General features: G+C 33.6%; 1 protein-coding gene across 2 annotated transcripts in view; it reads left to right on the forward strand.

Annotated features, from left to right (window-relative positions):
- Positions 1-21,399, forward strand: part of LOC117332490 (beta-adrenergic receptor kinase 2-like) — a 125,428-nt gene extending 104,029 nt beyond the window's left edge. Inside the window, exons 9-19 of one of the 2 annotated variants that reach the window (XM_033891418.1) lie at positions 252-351; positions 670-885; positions 1,363-1,457; positions 2,003-2,110; positions 3,683-3,749; positions 7,771-7,871; positions 9,831-9,993; positions 10,295-10,457; positions 12,125-12,279; positions 12,817-12,933; positions 13,549-21,399. In XM_033891418.1, coding sequence (XP_033747309.1) covers positions 252-351; positions 670-885; positions 1,363-1,457; positions 2,003-2,110; positions 3,683-3,749; positions 7,771-7,871; positions 9,831-9,993; positions 10,295-10,457; positions 12,125-12,279; positions 12,817-12,933; positions 13,549-13,728 — 1,465 coding nt within the window. In that variant the 3' untranslated portion in view covers positions 13,729-21,399. The remainder of the gene's footprint in view (positions 1-251; positions 352-669; positions 886-1,362; positions 1,458-2,002; positions 2,111-3,682; positions 3,750-7,770; positions 7,872-9,830; positions 9,994-10,294; positions 10,458-12,124; positions 12,280-12,816; positions 12,934-13,548) is intronic. The other variant, XM_033891419.1, reaches the window with a different exon arrangement.
- Positions 21,400-23,893: the final 2,494 nt, after the last annotated feature.

A 23,893-nucleotide genomic window follows, 5' to 3' on the forward strand; every position in this document is an offset into this window, starting at 1 on the left:
CATATTTTGCTGTTTTAAAATTTTTAGTAACTGCTTTGTTTACAGTTGATGTGTTATTCTTGTCATTGAATCCAATGTGGTAAAAAGCTAGAAAAACAAACCCTATATTAACTTGGAAAATCCTGGCTTTCTATTTTGTGGACCTCAACATGGCTTTCTATTTTGTGGACCTCAATATAGGCTGTTTTATTTGATTGTACAGCTGAACATGGTTAGTTAACACTGTTGTAAAATCTGTATTGTTTCTTCAGGTATGCAATGAAATGCTTGGACAAGAAAAGGATTAAGATGAAGCAGGGAGAAACCCTAGCTTTAAACGAGAGGATTATGTTATCTCTAGTCAGCACAGGGGTATGTCTTTAAAACCACGAAATGTTATAATTCTATCGTAATTACTTTAAAATCCATCATACCTTATACATACAATCGTAAGTAATATGGTATGATATCATCACGATGTGCAAGGCAAATCAGAAGTGAACATGATAACAGATACCCCAACAATTAAAAAAAAAGTGCCCAATAATTGTTATGAAAAAAAAATTTTAATACTGTAATTTCCTTATTATTTTTTTATTTTAAAAAACAATTTTTTGTAAAAAACTAATTCTGATCTTATGTCCTGTAGAAAATCTATGAATGTGTTTTTGTGTTCTTTGCTTGTGTCAGCAGGAGGGTAGCCCGTTCATTGTGTGTATGACTTATGCGTTCCAAACCCCGGAGAAGCTGTGTTTTATCCTTGACCTGATGAACGGCGGCGACCTTCATTATCACTTGTCCCAGCATGGCGTCTTCTCTGAGAGGGAAGTCCGCTTCTACGCTGCAGAGGTTATCCTGGGGCTAGAACATATGCACAATCGGTTTGTGGTGTATCGAGATTTGAAGGTTAGATCCACAAACAAAAATGTTTTGTTTTAATCTTAGTATTTTTGAAATATCATTTCCTATTATGAAATGCTAATCAATTTCATGCTTGGTTGAAGTAAATACCATGATATTTTATATTTTAAGAAAACATAAAGACAAATAAAGTAAATATTGTTAATTGACAGAAATATGCATTCATCATGGAATAAATTAGTTTCAATATGGCTCATAAATTTGAAAGGGGAGACAACCCCACATACATGTAGAAGGTCAGAGGGTATGAGTGGGGTTGATTCTTGATGAAATGATCTATATTTAATGCACATAGGTGTAAAACATTTTGAAAAAATTTGAGATTTATTCATACATAATGTGGACAAGTGGATAAGGAAATGTGAAAGAAAATATGTTGATCAAAAAAATATTTGTCATTTTGAACACAATGAATACTGTATTTAACATTTATGATTTAATCTATCAAAATTTGCATTTCAGCCTGCGAATATTTTATTAGATGAAAATGGCCATGTGAGAATATCAGATTTAGGTTTAGCCTGCGATTTTTCCAAGAAAAAGCCTCATGCCAGTGTGTAAGTGATACTTACCAGTAAATCATATGTGTGACAATGACAATAGCAATAACAATAGGACGTGGTATATGCTGTGTGATTTCTTTCACAACACTTTAACTTATTATGTAGAAGACTCTACATGAGTTCGAGTATTTGAACATTTGGTTGTGTGGTGTCTAGATAGGCAGCATTCTAATATATAATTGAATGATCACGACTTGATGTAAAATTACTATTTTTCCATATACTAGATATAATATAAACTATCCATTAGTCTCCAAAGCTTCCTCTGTTTCTCGACAGAAGAATGAAATGCATTGTACAAATCATATTAATATTCCCAGAAGTAAAAATTAAATTCACTTTCTATAAATACCACATATAGGTTATAAGATAGATAAGTTTATTTCTGGTGTGGGACCTTTATTGTCCTCTACACCAAACCCCGAAAGCAGATATCATTAAATTCAGAACATCTTTATTTACACACAGTTTTGTATCGAATTTTTTACTGAGGTATATGTTTTATACTACTGAAGATAAAACTGATTTGTTTTCCGCAGAGGAACACATGGTTATATGGCTCCTGAGGTCCTATCCAAGGGAACACCTTATGATTCCAGTGCTGACTGGTTTTCCTTAGGGTGCATGCTGTACAAATTATTAAAAGGGTAAATATTCCTAGGGTTAGCATTTAATTATAAGGGTTTGTAATGATTGAATATTTCTGAGATGACTGGTGATTGGTTAATTCTGAGATGAGAGATGATTGGTTAATTCTGAGATGAGAGATGATTGGTTGATTCTGAGATGAGAGATGATTGGTTAATTCTGAGATGAGAGATGATTGGTTAATTCTGAGATGAGAGATGATTGGTTAGTTCTGAGATGAGAGATGGATTGGTTAATTCTGAGATGAGAGATGATTGGTTAGTTCTGAGATGAGAGATTATTGGTGAAACCCGAGATGAATAATGATTAGATAATTTTAAGATTGGGTGATTACCTAATTCAGAAATATGTAGTGATTGTTTGATTCTGAGATGAGAGGTGATTGGTCAATTCTGAAGTGATTGATGATTGGATGATTTTAAGATAGGGTGATTAGTTAATTCAGAAATGGGAGGTGATTGGTTCATTCTGAGATGAGAGTTGATAGGTCAATTCTGAAGTGAGTGATGATTGCATAAATATACTATTTTAAGATAGGGTGATTACCAGTAGTTAATTCAGAAATGGGAGGTGATTGGATAATTATGTGATAAGTAATGAGTTTTTAGCTCACCGGTTACGAGTAACCGAGAGCTAATGCTGTCACCCCGGCGTCCCTGTCCGCATCCGCGTTCCACCCCAAAACTTTTTGGAAAGCTTGTAAAGTATACACCTCATGCCCTTCTAAATTGGATTATACATTCATTAGAGGTCTAGGAGTGATGTTATGGCAAAATCATGCAGAAAAAAATTGTGATTTTTTCGCATTTTACCATTTTGTTGACTTAACTTTTTTGGCACCAAAACTCACTTTAAAGTTTTGGGGGTGAGTCCAAAAGTATACACCTGTCACCTTTCTAATTTGGTTTATACATTCATTAGAGGTCTAGGAGTGATGCTGTGGCAAATCATGCAGAAAAAAATTGGCATTTTACCATTTTATAGTGGACTTACTTTTTTTGACACAAAAACTCACTTTAAAGATTTTGGGGGTGTTGAAAAGCTTGTAAGTCCACACCCTTCTTATTTGGTTTATACATCCATTAGAGGTCTAGGAGCGATATTATGTGACATACAATTTCAAAATGACATGCTTATACATACATAAAAAATGAATGCATAGTGTGATTGCTGCCGCCGGTGAGCTTTCGCAATCATTGACTGCACTTGTTAGATCTGAGATATGAGTGATGATTTGTTCATCATGAATTAATCACAGTGGTGACTGAATAATTATGAGATGAATGGAGATTGGTTATCATTCTGAGATGAGTTGTGATTGGATGATTCCATAGATGATTGGAGATTAGGTAATTTAATCATAGTGTGCATGTCTAGCTGATGTGGCTCAACAGTCCATTAGAAATCAAGTGTGAGTAACAGTTTATGATTACCGAGTCCTAGTGTGGCCAGATCAGTAAGGGAGAAAATCTATTGTGGAATTATATGCAACATAAGCCATCCTTTATTAATTATAGCATTGTGTTGAGGCTCTAATCAATATTTACAACATCTGATGCTGTGTTTTTCAGACATAGTCCCTTCAGGCAACACAGAACCAAAGACAAACATGAAATAGATAGAATGACCATGACTATGGTAAGTTGTCCAAACCCTACATGGTTACACTGTTACACATGTAAGCCAGAAAAAATAGATCACACTGCCTGCCATTAGAGCCATTTCCTTGTAGTAAGCATGATAGAGAAAAAAAATATCACTGCAGAGGGCATCTCTGAGACAATATTATGTTTTGCAAAAAAAAAAAAAAAAACATAGCACACAAAGAATGTTTGCTATAGGTGATTAAACATGTGCACAAAATCGAATATTTTCAAATCATATAAATAAATAAAGATATTGTTATCTGTCATTTGTAAATTATTAGCTCACCGGTTACGAGTAACCGAGAGCTAATGCTGTCACCCCGGCGTCAGCGTCCCACCCCGAAACTTTAAAAGTTTTTAGGGTAAGTTTTTGGAAAGCTTGTAAGTCCAAAAGTATACACCTCATGCCCTTCTAATTTGCATTATACATTCATTAGAGTTCTAGGAGTGATGTTATGGCAAAATCAGGCAGAAAAAAATTGTACAATTTAGTGGACTTACTTTTTTTGACACAAAAAGCCACTTTTAAAGATTTTAGGGGTTAGTTTTAAAAAACCTTGCAAGTTTTATTTGGTTTATACATCCATTAGAGGTCCAGGAGTGATATTATGTGACGTACAATTTCAAAATGAATGCATAGTGTGATTGCTGTCGCCAGTGAGCTTTCGCAATCATAATGATTGCACTTGTTTTGTTTTGTTGCCCTGATTTTGAAGAATGATTTACTATGCTTCATCTGTTGTCATAATGAGATTATGTCATTACCTACATGGTCAGTGTCTTTGCTGTAGCTGATGACACTTACCAACCTCGCCTTATTCTCCTTGTACCTTTTCAAGGGTCTCATTGTTTTGTTCATAGTTTGCTCCATTTTTGTCAATTTTGTGTTTTGAGAATTATGATAACATTAACACGTATCTTGTTGTTTCTCTACATGTCTCTTGTTGTTTCTATACATGTATCTTTTTTCTGTACATGTCTCTTGTTGTTTCTGTACATGTCTTGTTGTTTCTGTACACTTCTCTCGTTGTTTCTGTACATGTCTCTTGTTGTTTCTGTACATGTCTTGTTCTTTCTGTACATACTGTACATGTCTCTTGTTGTTTCTGATCACGCCTTGTTGTTACTGTACATGTCTCTTGTTGTTTCTGTACATGTCTTGTTGTTTCTGTACATGTCTCTTGTTGTTTCTGTACATGTCTCTTGTTGTAACTGTACATGTCTCTTGTTGTTTCTGTACGTGTCTCTTGTTGTTACTGTACATGTCTTGTTGTTTCTGTACATGTCTCTTGTTGTTTCTATACATGTCTCTTGCTGTTTCTGTACATGTCTCTTGTTGTTACTGTACATGTCTCTTGTTGTTTCTGTTCATGTCTCTTGTTGTTTCTGTACATTTCTCTTGTTGTTTCTGTACACTTCTCATGTTGTTTCTATACATGTCTTGTTGTTTCTGTACATGTCTCTTGCTGTTTCTGTACATTTCTCTTGCTGTTTCTGTACATGTCTCTTGTTGTTTCTGTACACGTATCTTGTTGTTTCTGTACACTTCTCTTGTTGTTTCTGTACACTTCTCTTGCTGTTTCTGTACACTTCTCTTGCTGTTTCTGTACGTGTCTCTTGTTGTTTCTGTACATGTCTTGTTGTTTCTGTACACTTCTCTTGTTGTTTCTGTACATGTCTCTTGTTGTAACTGTACATGTCTCTTGTTGTTTCTGTACATGTCTTGTTGTTTCTGTACATGTCTCTTGTTGTTTCTGTACATGTCTCTTGTTGTAACTGTACATGTCTCTTGTTGTTTCTGTACGTGTCTCTTGTTGTTACTGTACATGTCTTGTTGTTTCTGTACATGTCTCTTGTTGTTTCTGTACATGTCTCTTGTTGTAACTGTACATGTCTCTTGTTGTTTCTGTACGTGTCTCTTGTTGTTACTGTACATGTCTTGTTGTTTCTGTACATGTCTCTTGTTGTTTCTATACATGTCTCTTGCTGTTTCTGTACATGTCTCTTGTTGTTACTGTACATGTCTCTTGTTGTTTCTGTTCATGTCTCTTGTTGTTTCTGTACATTTCTCTTGTTGTTTCTGTACACTTCTCATGTTGTTTATATACATGTCTTGTTGTTTCTGTACATGTCTCTTGCTGTTTCTGTACATTTCTCTTGCTGTTTCTGTACATGTCTCTTGTTGTTTCTGTACACGTATCTTGTTGTTTCTGTACACTTCTCTTGTTGTTTCTGTACACTTCTCTTGCTGTTTCTGTACACTTCTCTTGCTGTTTCTGTACGTGTCTCTTGTTGTTTCTGTACATGTCTTGTTGTTTCTGTACACTTCTCTTGTTGTTTCTGTACATGTCTCTTGTTGTAACTGTACATGTCTCTTGTTGTTTCTGTACACTTCTCTTGTTGTTTCTGTACACTTCTCTTGCTGTTTCTGTACACTTCTCTTGCTGTTTCTGTACATGTCTCTTGTTGTTTCTGTACACGTATCTTGTTGTTTCTGTACACGTATCTTGTTGTTTCTGTACATGTCTCTTGTTGTTTCTATACATGTCTCTTGCTGTTTCTGTACATGTCTCTTGTTGTTACTGTACATGTCTCTTGTTGTTTCTGTACGTGTCTCTTGTTGTTTCTGTACATGTCTTGTTTCTGTACACTTCTCTTGTTGTTTCTGTACATGTCTCTTGTTGTTTCTGTACACTTCTCTTGTTGTTTCTGTACACTTCTCTTGTTGTTTCTATACATGTCTTGTTGTTTCTGTACATGTCTCTTGCTGTTTCTGTACACTTCTCTTGCTGTTTCTGTACATGTCTCTTGTTGTAACTGTACATGTCTCTTGTTGTTTCTGTACACTTCTCTTGTTGTTTCTGTACACTTCTCTTGCTGTTTCTGTACACTTCTCTTGCTGTTTCTGTACATGTCTCTTGTTGTTTCTGTACACGTATCTTGTTGTTTCTGTACACTTCTCTTGTTGTTACTGTACATGTCTTGTTGTTTCTGTACATGTCTCTTGTTGTTTCTATACATGTCTCTTGCTGTTTCTGTACATGTCTCTTGTTGTTACTGTACATGTCTCTTGTTGTTTCTGTACATGTCTTGTTTCTGTACACTTCTCTTGTTGTTTCTGTACACTTCTCTTGTTGTTTCTGTACACTTCTCTTGTTGTTTCTATACATGTCTTGTTGTTTCTGTACATGTCTCTTGCTGTTTCTGTACACTTCTCTTGCTGTTTCTGTACATGTCTCTTGTTGTTTCTGTACATGTCTCTTGTTGTTTCTGTACACGTATCTTGTTGTTTCTGTACACTTCTCTTGTTGTTTCTGTACACTTCTCTTGCTGTTTCTGTACATGTCTCTTGTTGTTACTGTACATGTCTCTTGTTGTTTCTGTACGTGTCTCTTGTTGTTTCTGTACATGTCTTGTTGTTTCTGTACACTTCTCTTGTTGTTTCTGTACATGTCTCTTGTTGTAACTTACATGTCTCTTGTTGTTTCTGTACACTTCTCTTGTTATTTCTGTACACTTCTCTTGCTGTTTCTGTACACTTCTCTTGCTGTTTCTGTACATGTCTCTTGTTTCTGTACACTTCTCTTGTTGTTTCTGTACACTTCTCTTGTTGTTTCTGTACACTTCTCTTGCTGTTTCTGTACATGTCTCTTGTTGTAACTGTACATGTCTCTTGTTGTTTCTGTACACTTCTCTTTTTGTTTCTGTACACTTCTCTTGCTGTTTCTGTACACTTCTCTTGCTGTTTCTGTACATGTCTCTTGTTTCTGTACACTTCTCTTGTTGTTTCTGTACACTTCTCTTGTTGTTTCTGTACACTTCTCTTGCTGTTTCTGTACATGTCTCTTGTTGTTACTGTACATGTCTCTTGTTGTTTCTGTACGTGTCTCTTGTTGTTTCTGTACATGTCTTGTTGTTTCTGTACACTTCTCTTGTTGTTTCTGTACATGTCTCTTGTTGTAACTGTACATGTCTCTTGTTGTTTCTGTACACTTCTTTTGTTGTTTCTGTAGAATGTTGAGCTGCCTGATTCCATGACCTGTGAGATGAAGGCGCTGTTGGAAGGACTACTACAGCGGAGTGTAGATGACCGGCTAGGCTGTATGGGCAGAGGGTAGGCATGTTAAAATTGATGGAAGACAAATCTCATAATCTAGTTATTTATGAATATCAGTTATTAACTGGTTCCATTCTTTATTGAATTACCCTTTGTCCGTGTTTTGTCCATCATCCCATCAATAAATCCACAATCAACTCTTGTTGATATCTCTAAGGATCTAAAGGGCAGACCTTTTACAACTAAGGTACTTATGTTTGACTTGGGACCAAGCTGTACTGCTAGCATCATTTCCGTTTTGCTTGTAGGTTTAAAAACATTATGGCCATCAGGCAGACATATTGGATTTCTGTGTCAAAATCTTGTTAACACCATTTTTCAGATAATTATGGGCAGATCTAAATTTTAAAAATTATTATCTCACCTGCCCATTGGGCCACTTATTAGCTGAATAACATTGCACATTCAGTGGTATTTTTGTGGTCTTTTTGTTTGTTTGTTTCCATCCATTCGACCCTCCTATCATTTTTTTGGGAACCAGGGGGACTATGAAGATTTCATTGGTCCTTCACTCTGACCGACATTTTGACCTTTGATATTGATGTACCAAATGAAGGAACTGTTATTCCAAATTGTCCTTTTTATCCTTATTAATGGGGGACATTGAAATCTTTCCCAACTCGGGATTCACATCGTCCCTAGTTCTACAACATTGTATTTGGTTATAGATATGTCGAGTTCTCTTGTCCTTATTTCATATAAATCAATAAAAAGGTCATCTGACATGGAAGGGCACTGATCTTATTAGAGTCCTTTAACATATACACTGATGTCTAGAGGTAATGCATTCCTGGTTTTAACCCCACCCACATTATTAAATTTGTAGAAATAGAAATATAATGATACTGTATAGAGTTTGACACTTATGCCAGACTGAGAGCCTGCAGCGAGCTAGTGTAAATCAATACTGGAACAGCAGACACAATCTGCATGGTCGCCCACTGGGATTCCTGATTATAATTCCAGGACTCTGTAACATCAGGGAAATGATGATTTTGTCTAGTGTTATTGGCCATTTTATAAAGATTTGAGTGTTTAAGAAAGCTCACACTTATTAAAACATTTGCTTTTGACAAAAAACATTCAGAAATGATCAAACTCAGGATGAAACTGATACATTCTTAATAAAGAAGGATAACTCAGAGAGAAAAAAATTCATATCCCAATTTCAGTTATTTATGAGGGTGTGAAAGCACATTCTTGTTTATTTCTTTAAGAAATTAGCTACATTGGGATGCATGAGATGTATATATGAATATATAATATAAAGTTTTTTTTTTTGAGGATATGATTTGTTCATTTTCAAGCTAATACTGTAAAGAATTGATAAAGTTTGGAAGGTCTCCCAATACAGAATTTAGAACCTATGTAAAAAAAAAAAAAAAAATTACACCACACCTAATTTCTTCCAATATAGAATTTAGAACCTATGTAAAAAAAATAAAAAATTACACCACACCTACAAGCTAACACTGTAAAGAATTGATAAAGTTTGTTTGTTTGCTGGGTTTATTGCCCCGTGAACAGCCAGGGTCATTTTGAGGCAGAGTCCCCTCGTAGTAGTTGGTGACCAACTCACTGAACAACATAAGGAGGCCTGTTACATGCCGTCCAGAGAAGTGTAAAGTTTCTTGCCCACGGACACCACCATTACAGCACAGACTGGCCCGTTTTTCAGCTTCACGAGAAACACAAACTCACATGGGTCGGGATTGTCAAACCACGCCCCTCAGACCTTTACCTGACGTTATGTGGCTGGTGTACTGACTGAGCTATTGCGTAAAGAATTGATAACCAGCAAATGTTCAACGCCAATGACCTATAAAATCGGGGCTGCTCTGAGTTGCTGTTTATCCCATGAGAAATTATACCACACAGATTCTTTTAAAATAAAAAACTTCAATCATGTATAAAAAATCTTCATCTTCCTTTATTCTCTGATATTCCCATTTACAGAGCCCAAGAGGTGAAGGAACATCCATTTTTCCGAACCATTGATTGGACTCAGGTATATCTCCAGAAATATACCCCGCCTCTCATACCCCCGCGGGGCGAGGTCAATGCAGCCGATGCTTTTGATATTGGATCTTTTGATGAGGAAGACACAAAAGGCATTAAAGTAAGTCATAGGTCATGAAAAGAAAAAAGAAGAATTACCCAGTTACTGAAAAGTGTATAAGTCTGATCATTAAGATTCATTTAACAATTTCCTCAAAGATGTAATGATGAAAAAAATCATAACAGATATCATTTGCTTAGATGTTGTCCAGTTCATATTTTGAGTTTCAATATCAAAATGAGTGTCTTGTGTGCAATAATATATTTACATAATATTTCTTGAGAAAACAAACAGAAAAAGTCTTGTTTTTGCACAAAATCAAACTTTGTTGATAGAAGAAATAACAATGTTGTGGTTTTAGTTAGCCGAAGCTGACCAAGAACTGTACCGGAACTTTCCATTGGTTGTCTCGGAGAGATGGCAACAAGAGGTGGCTGAAACCGTATTCGAGGCTATTAACACAGATACAGACAAGCTAGAACAGAAACGCAAGCAAAAACCAAGAATAGATGATGTGGATGTTGGTAGGTATAAAACATCCAGGAGAAAGTATTGAACTGTCCTCTTTTTGAATTAAAAAATAGAGAAAATTAGAAAGTAGAGAAAAGGACATCAACTTTGAAGTATTTACATGTGTTCCTCTGAAATAAAGAACAGACTCATACATTTTCCTTGTTTAACGAATTAATCTAAACACATTTGCTTGTTTTCTATGGTTGTTAGTTTCGGTAAATAATTTTGAGAATAATCTCTTGAACAGAAAGTCATTCATTAATTCTTTTAGACTAACAAGAAGAAAGATATTGCAAACAGATATCAAAAATCTCTTTTTCGTATACATTAGTAATAATTTCACCATATGATCAAGAGGAGAGTTTAGGATAGTTTACATAGACAAATTAAAAATGTAGAATGCGATATTCACTAAGATCCCTTTGGAAATGTCTTGTCATTATGAATAAAAAGGGAGTTTTGCTGATAATTTGTGTCAAAAATGAGGGTCATGAATTGTCTCCCTCCAAAATAGGTAGGGTTGACCAGTACATATAGAGAATGAACAGTTTCAATATTCAAAATAGATATCAAGATGGGTCGTAGTCGTGAGTATTGCCTTTGTTGTTAAAACAGATAAATAACTTCACATAAGACGTGTTCGGCCTAGCACTATCACTTATGAGAAAAGCGAGTGTGAGTGTGCAGAGATGACACGTACAAGGGGTGTGTTCACAAACAGTGCTGATGTGACAGGTCAGCCAGAGGGCCGAAAGGAAGAGAATTTAGACGTGATTTCCTGTTTAAATAATGATCATAACCTTTTCACCCCTACTGGCCATACTGGACTTCAAATGATGAATGAATGGTAGAGTCCACTAAAGTTTCTTAGGGTTGAAAGGGTTAATCAGCTCTCTAGGAACCTGTAGAACATTACCAGCCAATGTTATAGAATGTCTCCATCTAGGATTGGTACTAAAGGGGAATAACTCTGTATTAAAGACACACAATCACGTAATTAAATACTACTTGATCTGTGAAAGTTAAATACAGAACAAACAGGAGTCAGCCCAAGATTCCTTTGGGTTTTTGTTGTTGTCATTTTAGGAACAAAATTGGTGAATGGTTAAGGAAATTTTCATGAGGAAATATAATTCAGAATATGACTTTAATATAAATAATTGCATTATATTGCATGCAGAAATGAAATCTATTATCATGCCAGGAAAAAGATATAAGAAAAAAAAAATCTCCACCCAGCATTAAAATGTTCTTATAACGTCCGAAGTTTGATTATGATTGGTTTGTGCTATATCTAAGTTGTTTAACACTGATATCACTGGACATTGAAACATATCTTTGTCACCAGAAGGTGAAGAGAATGCTCTAGGTCTATTTACACTCTCAGACCTAGAAAGAGTTCACTGGTAACATTGGAATTACATGTACATTTTTTGTGTTCATAATAGGAAAACTTGACTAATTAAATTACTACCAGATAATCTTATATTCAGGCAATATCTTTCTATCAAAGTCTTAAAAGATATATTTTTTATGTTATTTGAAAGCATAATTATAAGATACTGATTTTTTGAAAGGTGAAAGCTTCATTCAATTATGCCTTCAAAATTCAGTAGAATGTAGGAATAGATGGCAAAGAGGAAAAATCTTATGTTGAAGTTTTTGTGTGTTTTTGAAGGTCCTACCGACTGTATAGTGGAGGGAGAAGTACTAAAGCTGGGAGGACCATTTCTACAAACATGGCAGAAGAAACACCTCAAATTGTATCCTAATAGATTAGAATTTTACAGCAAGAACAAAGATGGCCAGGTGGTCCGAGGCAAAGGGGTAGAGGTATGTCTGGTAGAGTTTCCGTATTTATCCATAAATAACCCCTTCTCACAGATAAGCCCCTACTCGATAGAATATGAGGCAAAGTGTAGAGGTATGTCTGGTAGAGTTACCGTAATTATCCATAAATAACCCACACACACAGATGAGCCCCCACTCGGTAGACTCTGACATTAGAGGCAAAGGGGTTGAGGTATGTCTGGTAGACTTACTGTACTTATATCCATAAATAACCCCAATGCACACAGATAAGTTCCCTGCCCCTACCCATATCCCCAAACTGGTAGGATCTGACATCGGAGGCAAAGGGGTTTGGGTATGTCTCATAGACTTACTGTACTTATATCCATTAATAACTCGGCCTGTAAACCTGTTGGTCAGGAATGTTTTACTATATAACATTATACAAGTAGAAAAGCTTGATAACAGTTGTACATATATTACCAATGTCATTTGTATATTGAGTAAATATAAAACCCCTGTCACCTTATTATTTTATTCATTAAGAAATACCTAATTGACAATTTTTTTTAATTGCAGTTGGTGTCGATGTTGGACATCAGAGAAGTGTATCAAGAATTTCAGAAGCTGAACAAAACAGAAAACTGTATAGTTATAGTACAGAAAAACGACACAAAGCTAGCCATTACATCTCCTGTAAGTGGAACTGGCAAATCATTCAAACTACAATGGAAAATGACATGTATTTCATGATGAATTGCTGAATACTGCAATAAGAATTTGATTTTTCTGCTGAAGTAGTTTCTAAATTATAACCGAAAGTCCTGATTGGTGTTTTGATTGCAATTAACAATTTTGCAATTAACTTAATTATTTCCTATTCATTTTGGGAATAATAGGTCTGGAATTAGATTTTTCTGGTAAATGAATTATTCTGGATTGATGAACTTAGGTATGTTTTAACTGCATTTGAACTAATTTAAGTTGGCTTTCCAGTGAGATTTTTTTTTTCTTTTTTTTTTTTTGCTTTAGTAATTTCAAACTTAAATACATTGAAAGATACAACAGACATCTTTTCAGCTAGGATCAGTATACCGCAAAATGACATCATTTAGATTTAATCTTATTTTAGTGGTTTTCACACTGAAATCATTCGGATAAATTATGATTGCGCTAAATGAAGTTTTTTTTTCTATTGAAAATACTCCCAATTCCTCTTTTGCCCTAAAAGTAGGGTGAACACATATGATATGTTTAAAGTGTGATTCAGTCACATTGATGTTTGTATTTATTTATTTATTTTTTTCGCAGGACCGGGTACTGATAAACCAATGGAAGGATGAGATTATCAGTGGATATAAAACCTCTACACAAATGATGGCTCAGATGACAACTAAAGCTAGCAAGATGTACGGTGCGGCTATCGCCAATAGCCCTAGCTCAGAAAACTTCAAACCCCCTCTAGAACATAGAAACAGTAATGGAAGCTAGGCTAAAACCCATTTAGTCAGAATTATCGTGTCAGAAACAAGTGTAGCTTACCAGTGGGCGTCGTGTGAGATAACAGCTGTAGCTATGTGAATGGAATCTCCTCACCAGTTGTGAATGTCAACCTTGTTTCTATAACAAACTTATCTATTGGATGACAGTTTGTTCCAAAACTGAGATTGGTGGTTCTCACTGTGGGATAAAATGATAATTTCAAACGAAACCTAGGAATATACATGTGTTCTACCATAGATCTGATGCAAATCCAATATATAAAGCTGTTCGGGAAAGCTGCACACTTGTCAGTCAGCAGAGACGAAGTCCTTGTCCGGCACGGTGGATGTATATTGTGTACTTCTTTGGCTGGAATGAATATTTACCTATATTTATAATATTTATTCATTTTGTGCCAATCATCAATTATCTGAAAAACTAAACAAGTGAGATGGCGGAGTGGAAATGAATATTGCGGGGATTGAAAGAAAATTGTCATCAAAAGACAGATGTGCTTCAAGGCTGTGATTGGTTATCTAAGCATCTAGTGTCCTAGTTACGCCGTGACACACCATCCAATGGAAGGGCTGATGGCATATATTTCAAACCTGGTCTGACATTTTAATTTACATGCTACAATTTTTATTTTATCTGTGATTTCTAATTGTTATGATGATGTACATTTCATATACTTGCATTTTGTGATTGAATTGGCAAACAAGGAAGACAGTGTTACTCTTTAGTACATGTTCAGGTAGTTATCGTATAAACCCTGTTTTATGCATACCTGGTATTTAGATCTGACCTCTGACCTTTGTGCTAAAAGGGGGATGATCTCTGTGTGTGTTTTAAACCTCCCCTAACAGTCGTAAATGTTATCACAAATTCTTATTTTAGAAGTTTATCCAATTTTCCCCCCATTTTCATATAGTTACTCTTAAACATTTAACCATGTCATTTGAAAATGTTTCTAAGAATTTTTGAACTTCTCTGTGTACAGAGTATGATGTCAGCCCTGTGAAGGGTTCCAACCATGTATTTTGTATCAGGCTCTTAAAATGTGGACAAAAGATAATGCGGAGACAAATTGTCTTTGTCATTTGATTTGCTTTAAAAATTGTTGAAATCTTGTATGAATACTTATAACCATTGTTTAGACACGTTTTTGAAATAGCTTTATAATTTCATCATGTGACGACATTTTTACTGATGATGGAATTTGTTTTTATGGGGGGTTACCAGGGTAGTTCTTGTTGAAGGATTCCTTAGTGATGAAAGCATTGGTCAGTGTATCACGATCTATCTCTGATAGAAAACCACGACGTTTTTGATTGAAACATTCATAAAACCATTATTAAAATGTAGTATATTGTGATCAGTGTATATCACTGGAATCCTAATTAGAACTCAGCTTTATAATTCGTCCGACGATATAGATTTTGTTTCCTTTTTGAAAAATAAAATTATGGCCACATAAGTTAATTTTCACCTAGCAATTATATGAAAAGTGCAAACTTGAAAGAATTCAAAAGCCTGATAAAGATGGATGAAAGTGAAGATTTTAAAAGTCCTTTTTTATCAAACTTAAAAGAAATCCATTTAATTAACAGATGTTTTTTTTAATGTTGACTAAGACTTCTGAAAGAGGTCTTGCTCATAGTCCATGCATATATTTTCAAGAGAAGTGTTGTACTACAACTACTTTATACATTTTAGAATACTGCAAGTTACTTGTGTAATATCGATAAAATGTATTAAACAGATGAAGTTATTGACAAAATGATATAAAAATGTTGAAAGATTTTTCAAAAATTCAAATAAATAATGTAATGGTATTACAATTGTTTCTCAATTTAGATAGACTATTTAATGATATTGGTAAATAAATAAAAAGTATCGAGCTATAATGAACCATTATCAATTCATAATTGAAGCAATTTTAATCAATGAATATTGTTTGATTATTTGATAATATTGATTGATAATTACTGAAAAAGATTAATCAATATCAGTTGATTAAATGTTACTGATTAAAGATCAAACATATTGATCCGTTAGTGATTAATACTTATTAATTATGAAACGGGATTGGTTAATATATTAGTAAATCATGATTGGTTGATTTATTAGCAAGACATGATTGGGTAATTTATTAGTAAGTCATGATTGGTTAATATATTAGTAAATCATGATTGGTTGATTCATTAGTAAGTCGTGATTGGTTGATTTACATGTATCAGTAAGTCATGATTGGTTGATTTATTAATAAGTCGTTATTGGTTGATTTATTAGTAAGTCGTGATTGGTTAATATATTAGTAAGTCATGATTGGTTAATATATTAGTAAGTCGTGATTGGTTGATTTATTAGTAAGTCGTGATTGGTTGATTTATTAGTAAGTCGTGATTGGTTGATTTATTAGTAAGTCGTGATTGGTTTGATTTATTATTAAATCATGATTGGTTAATATATTAGTAAGTCGTGATTGGTTGATTTATTAGTAAGTGATATTGCTTAATGATCAAACAAGATAGATATGTATGAAAAGAATGTAACGGTTACTTAAAATAATATAACTCGTCAGCTGACAGGCCACAAGGCTGTAATAGCGGACGTAAAACCTGTGAAATAAATAAATAAAACTTAAAATGTAACAAGATTAAGAGTATTGGTGAACAGTTTTATTAAGAACACATTTGAATTTTATTATAATTCCATCAGCTACAGTTCATCTACATGCAAGATCAAATACTTGTTGTCAAATTTAAATTCAAATTTGGAATTTGAAATTTAATTTGAAGAACAATCTTACTTCTGTTTGTAATGCCATTAGCTACAATACATCACAAGATCAATTATCTTTGGTTAAGTCTTAAGACAATAATTTCTATTGTTATCCTTAAAACCATAATACAACATTATTGAAGCATGATATCGATGTTTGAAAGAATTTTAGAGTTAAGGATATGTCATTTGAATGTATACCCACAGTTAGAAAATATAGACTTTAAACTTTCACTATTTTACTTACATGTGTATCAAGGCATCAGGTCCTTTTTGAAGATTCTCAGCATAAGACATACATTCTGTTCTCAAAAAATAAAGATTATCTGAATAAAGGTGTTGAAATAGCAGAAAGAAAAAAAAATAAGTTTATAGTCTTTAGTTGTGTATTCATCCTTTCAAAACCAAAGAAAGTCACAGAGCTTATCTGTTCAACAAATCATATTATAGACAATTGCCAATGGAAGAACGTTTGATTATAGCTCTTAGGGCCAGATGAGGTTATGGTGTAGTGACTATGATTGTCAATAGTCTGTACTTTGTCCAACATTTTCTTTTTAAGGCATTTTTATTGTAACCATATGGTTAAGCAGCATGATAAATGGTTAGTAGATCCTTTATAGACTGGCAGTTTGTGAGAAGAAATGACAATGACTTAGTTTCAAGGTCAAATCAGTAACTTCTGTAGAGGAAAAAAAACCTTAAGAAATGCTATTTAGTCATCAGCATGCAAGTATAATTTGTTACAAAGTTCGAAAAGAAACGACCTTGAACATTTGTGTCACATTCAAGGTCAAAGACTATTTATAATGATCCACTGGACTATTCATTAACTTTGGAGAATCTGCAGTTAATGTCTGGAAGTTATAAAGCAATACTATATTCAGGATTGAGTGCTACTTCTCTGGAAATTTTTCAAATCAAACGGAATAAATACCACTGAAGAGGCAAGTTGTTTCGGCACATTAATTGGGACTCTTGCTGTTTTGTTTCTAAGTATGTTGAAATTGAAAAGTCACCTCGCCCCAAAACCGATATTTCAAAATGTGTAGATTTTCTTTTAAGAAATATTTGTAGGCTTCTTTTCTTGAACATGTAAGCTCTGTAATTTTTATAGCTTTGATGCTAGTTTCACCTGTTTTATATTTCTTCAACCCTGAAATCTTTCAAAGTTCCCACAAAGATTGTTGATTCTATTATATATGTAATACATGGGAGCAAATGTTTTTATCATTTGGATGACCAAATATGTTAAGTTTGGATAGATATTTTATATTTATGTATTATTACTAGTAAAGTGTTGCATCAGTGATATGATTGTAACAACAAAGTTAACAACCAATGAATATAAAGTTCTTATTTATATAATTACTAATAAATGAAAATTGAGATACCATTTTATGTATCGGATATTGTATATAAACATTTTGAAAATGACATCTCGGGATTTGAAGTAAAATATTTTCAAAAATCTTTCTTTATTGATTAGTGTTTCTTTGACATTTACAAGCAGCAGTTGTTTTCTTCAGCAAAAAGAAAATAAGCAACTAAAAACCAAGTTTTAAGAACTATATAGCACGGAAACTTAATTAAGGCATAGCTGAGTATTAACATCCTTATTATTATTCATAATGTAGCTATTCTGATTTTGTTTTTCATTTATATACAATATAATCAAAATAAAAACATTAAACTAAAGATTTAAATTGAACTTGTGACTCAAAATTGTATTAAACTTCCTACATTTGGATCTTGTACTGCATTTACCTTAAACAATACAGAAATTAATTGAAGTTACATCATTATAATTGGCCATTGACGGTATCTCATTAGTCTAAAACATAATCTGGGATTTTGGGTTATTTCACAGTTTGGATATGTTCAGTATGCTTATTCAGGTCCTAATTATATTTAAGGGCATGTTTACCTCATATTTTGTGATTTAATTTTTGTACACATATCAGATTTTGAAGCTTATCTTCAATTTAACTGCTTTTGTATTTAGAGGCACCCTTAAACAAAACTTGATCTTTCACAAAAAGAGTTTGGCTGAAACTCTTGATTTCGCTATACATGTAATGAAAAACCATTTAGGGCAAATTTTTACATATTTTCATTTAGTGAACATCTTCCATCATTTATAAAATTTGACCCGGTTGATCATGAAATGATTATACATGCTTTATTAAATGTATAAAGTAATGTTGTTTTTCAAGATACTATAATTGTTAATATGGTTTTAGCTGAATGGTATTGTGCAGTTTTCTCCATGATTTCATAAATGAAACCCTATTGGCATAAATTGATTTTTTATTTGAAATTTGATATTTTTTTTAGAGAAATAATTCTGAAATCATAAAATTTCATGTTTTCAAGGTTTTTTTTCAGCATAAGTCTTTGTAAAATACATGTTTAGCATATTCTGTTCTTTCTTGTAAATGTATACTCTTCTTGTCTTTATTGAGAGTCTGCTTGGTGTTATGGTCACCAAAGGCCTAGGTTGACATCAAATTGACCAATACTTGAATAATTTAACATAAATATTTCTCTTGGAAACCTAAAGCCTGTATGTTCCTGTCACATGTTCTTTGGTTCTAAATTATTGTGAGGAAAATTGGATTTGGGTTAGAGTGTTTTTTCTAGCTCTAGTACCTTGTAAAAATAATTCAACCTGAAAAATACATCGTACAAAGTTTGAAAGAAGATGCATAAGAACATCATAAAACATAGACCATCATTTTTTGCTTTCAGAAAAATACTGCTTGTTTGTAAATTTTGACAATGGTTAAGATAATCCATAAATCAGGTATTTATCATCAGTCGTACCTCAGTGGATTCAGATTTATCTGACTAGGTACATATTACTGACAAACATTTATTTATCAGTCCTTGGCCTTTCACCACATGTATACATATAATTCTCAATTTCCACACAATATAGAATCATTGTTGTCTGTAAGGATTCAACAAAGAACAATAGTGTTAACATTTCATTGCTTCTAAGTAACAGGGTGAGATGTTTGTAGGTGTTCTGTTACATCATCTTTGTGTGAGGTATTCAATCTCTCCGATTCTAGGGTGTAATTTATTGTATACCAGTATATGATAGATCAACTCACCACTGGACAGTGTGCTGTGTATACTCGTTACGTATGTATGGAACCATGTGAGTGATAAATTGGTAATGTGTGAAAGATTTAAACAAGTATGTATGACTAAGGGGTTTTTGTATGTTATTTATCTATGTTGTGTGTCGTGGAAAAGTATTTTATACTCAATGAATTGAAGGCGTTAGTAGTTGTAAATAATAAAGCATTTTAATTTTATGCATGTGAAAATAACCATTTATACATGATAATTATTTATCTACTGCTAAAGGGCAGATAACTCTTTATCAGTTCTCCAAGTCGGATAAATCTTTATCAGTTCTTTATGTGCAGATAACTCTTATCATATTTTGGATGATAGATAATTTGTTATCAGTTATTTTTTAAGGGAGACAACTTTTATTTAATCTCTTAAGTTGTTCTGGTAACGCTTTCTCTACATCTAAAGCTCTTTTGATTCTGTTACAGTTGTGTGTGTGCGCAGGCAACCTGCATGTTTGACCAAGATGATGTGTTTATTTGTTGAGTTTGGTCAAATTTAAGTTTTGCAGAATATCTCTGAAGATTTTTAAAATAATCTTGATATTGAGAGAGATGGTTTAAATTTTTTGTCAGCTCATGACAAAGTATTATTATTTAAATGTTCTGTTTGTTATGAAGTTAAATGGGCAGAGTGTAACTAATTATCATTACTTTTTTCACCACAGTAGAATTTTGCTTTAAATTTTTTTTTTTTTATTATTATTATCTTGAAATCTCAGATATCCCATCTGTCTCACTAATACACTTCTTATGTTTAGTTTTTTTTTCGACTTAAATATGTTATGATTGTAAACAGAAAATAACAATGTACAATTTGTATTATTAAAATATTGATGACATGTGTTTTAAGTTTTATTTCTTAAAGTTATTGAGAACAGGTAGGACATGTTTTTGAACTGCTTGAAACCAGAATTTTAGGGAAGGCAAAATGTTATGAATTCAAAAATCTACAGGTAAATTTATCTTTAATTTCATCATTCAGATGTTTAGTTTACCACGGTAACTAAAAGCTTACACTGTATGACATTATGTAAAAAAAAATTGAAATTTCTGGATTGCTCAAATTAGAAGAATACATGCTTGAAAAATAAATTAATTTCAATTTTGAAAATCTTATTTGCATTTTTTGTTGAAATAATACTTTATGGTAAATATAATAGTTTTGCTGGTCGAGACCTATCATAGTGTATAGCAGATATATATAATTATATGTATATTTCAATATTATGATGAAAAATGCTGGAACATTTATACCATTTCTAACATATTGATATATTAAGTTAACTTTGTAATAATGAAATAACATGATTTTCCTCCTCACTTGTGAAAAATGTGAAAAATATTAGTTAAATATTTTTTGTGTCTGCATTTCCCAAGTCAGCTACAGTGTTAACTGGTATGAATTGTGATGTAAAAACACTACATACACAATCACTTCTTGTATCTGCTACATATTTTCTGTTCAAAATTTTGAGATGATCTTGAGAATAAATTTTCTATCAAGCTGGTATTATAATGTGATACTTAGTTAACACATATGAAACTTTTCCTTCTTTTACTGTTTTTCTTTGGCAAGGCATGTAAAACACTCTAGTCACTTCTCAGTTGTGCACTGTTAAACATATTCATGCTTTCAGCCCATCTCCAAAGTCAACAGTCACTACTTCAGATACAATGTAGATGGACCACAGTTAGCTCTGCCATGTATTTCCAGATTATCAAACAAATAAAACTTAAATAATGAATGTATTATTGTTGTTGTTTGTTTGTCTGTAAAGCCTACCAGGGAGGACTAATATGCTGCTCTAAGTATTACTTTAACCACGGACTATAGGGGAATTAGACTTATCAATGAGCTCCAGCGTGCTATCTAATTAACACAGGAAGAACAAGATCTCATTAAAGTCTCATTCAAATAAATGTCTAAAACCACGGCACCAAGGCATCACTGACATGACAACTCTGATGTTCCATTGGACATAGGCTGATAACATGACATTACTGATGTTACATTGGACAAAGTCTGATGACATGACATCGCTAATGTTCCATTGGACAAAGGCTGATGACATGACATTACGTATGTTACATTGGACAAAGGCTGATAACATGACATCACTGGATGAAGGCTGATAACATGACATCACTGGACAAAGGCTGATAACATGACATTACTGATGTTCCATTGGACAAAAACTGATGACATGACATCACTGGACAAAGTCTGATAACATGACATTACTTATGTTCATTTGGACAAAGGCTGATAACATGACATTACTTATGTTCATTTGGACAAAGGCTGATAACATGACATTACTTATGTTCATTTGGACAAAGGCTGATAACATGACAGTACTTATGTTACATTGGACAAAGGCTGATAACATGGCATTACTGACGTGTGCCACTGGACAAAAACTGATGACATGACATCACTGATGTGCCACTGGACAAAGGCTGATAACATAACATTACTGATGTTCCATTGAACAACAACTGATACCATGACATTACTTATGCTACATTGGACAAAAGCTGATAGCATGACGTCGCTGAGGTTCCATAAGACAAAAGGCCGATACCATGACACCTCTGATGTTCCATTGAACAACAACTGATACCATGACATCACTGACGTGTGCCACTGGACAAAGGCTGATAACATGACATCACTGGACAAAGGCTGATAACATGACATTATTGATGTTATATTACACAAAGGCTGATGATATGACATTACTGATGTTCTATTGGCCAAAGGCTGATAACATGACATTACGTATGCTCCATTGGACAAAGTCTGATAACATGACATCACTGGAAAAAGTCTGATAACATGACATTACTGATGTTCATTTGGACAAAGGCTGATAACATGACATCACTGGACAAAGTCTGATAACATGACATTATTGATGTTCATTTGGACAAAGTCTGATAACATGACATTACATATGTTACATTGGACGAAGGCTGATAACATGACATTACTGATGTTCCATTGGACAAAGGCTGATAACATGACATCACTGGACAAAGTCTGATAACATGACATTACTTATGTTCATTTGGACAAAGGCTGATAACATGACATTACTTATGTTACATTGGACGAAGGCTGATAACATGACATCACTGGACAAAGGCTGATAACATGACATTATTGATGTTACATTGGACAAAGGCTGGTAGCATGATGCTACCACTGGACTCGTGGACAATAGATAATAGAATGACACCACTGGTGTCTGGAAAATAATTGATAGCATAACGTCACGAGTTATTGGACAACTAATAAGAGCATGACGTCACGAATTATCGGACAACAAATAACAGCATGATATCACGTTAGACAACAAATAACAGCATGACGTCATGAGTTATCGGACAACACATAACAGCATGACGTCACGAATTATCGGACAACAAATAACAGCATGATATCACGTCGTAGACAACAAATAACAGCATGACGTCAAGTCTTACTGGATATCAAACAACATGACGTCATATGATATTGGAAACAAATAACAGCATGACTTATCATGTAATTGGACAACAAATAACAGTATGACGCCGCCTGTAATTGGACAAGTAGACATTTTTGACGTGTTTTTGGATATCAAATAATAGCATGACGTCACATGTTAATAGAAAGAAATAACAGCAAAACGCCAGGAGTTATTGGACAATACATAGCAGCATGACGTCACACGATATTAGACAATATCATGCCATTAAGTATTACTGGATAACAATTATATACTTACCTCAGTCTCACAATGAAAACACTTCTATACTTACCTCAGTCTCACAATTAAAACACTTCTATACTTACCTCAGTCTCACAATGAAAACACGTCTATACTTACCTCAGTCTCACAATTAAAACACGTCTATACTTACCTCAGTCTCACAATAAAAACACTTCTATACTTACCTCAGTCTCACAATGAAAACACTTCTATACTTACCTCAGTCTCACAATGAAAACACTTCTATACTTACCTCAGTCTCACAATGAAAACACTTCTATACTTACCTCAGTCCAACAATTAAAACACTTCTATACTTACCTCAGCCTCACAATTAAAACACTTTTATACTTACCTCAGTCTCACAATTAAACACTGTTATACTTTCCTCAGTCTCACAATTAAAACACTTCTATACTTACCTCAGTCTCACAATTAAAACACTTCTATACTTACCTCAGTCTCACAATTAAAACATTTCTA

This window comes from Pecten maximus, chromosome 8 (genome assembly GCF_902652985.1).
Source record: "Pecten maximus chromosome 8, xPecMax1.1, whole genome shotgun sequence".
Taxonomy (NCBI): Eukaryota; Metazoa; Mollusca; class Bivalvia; order Pectinida; family Pectinidae; genus Pecten; species Pecten maximus.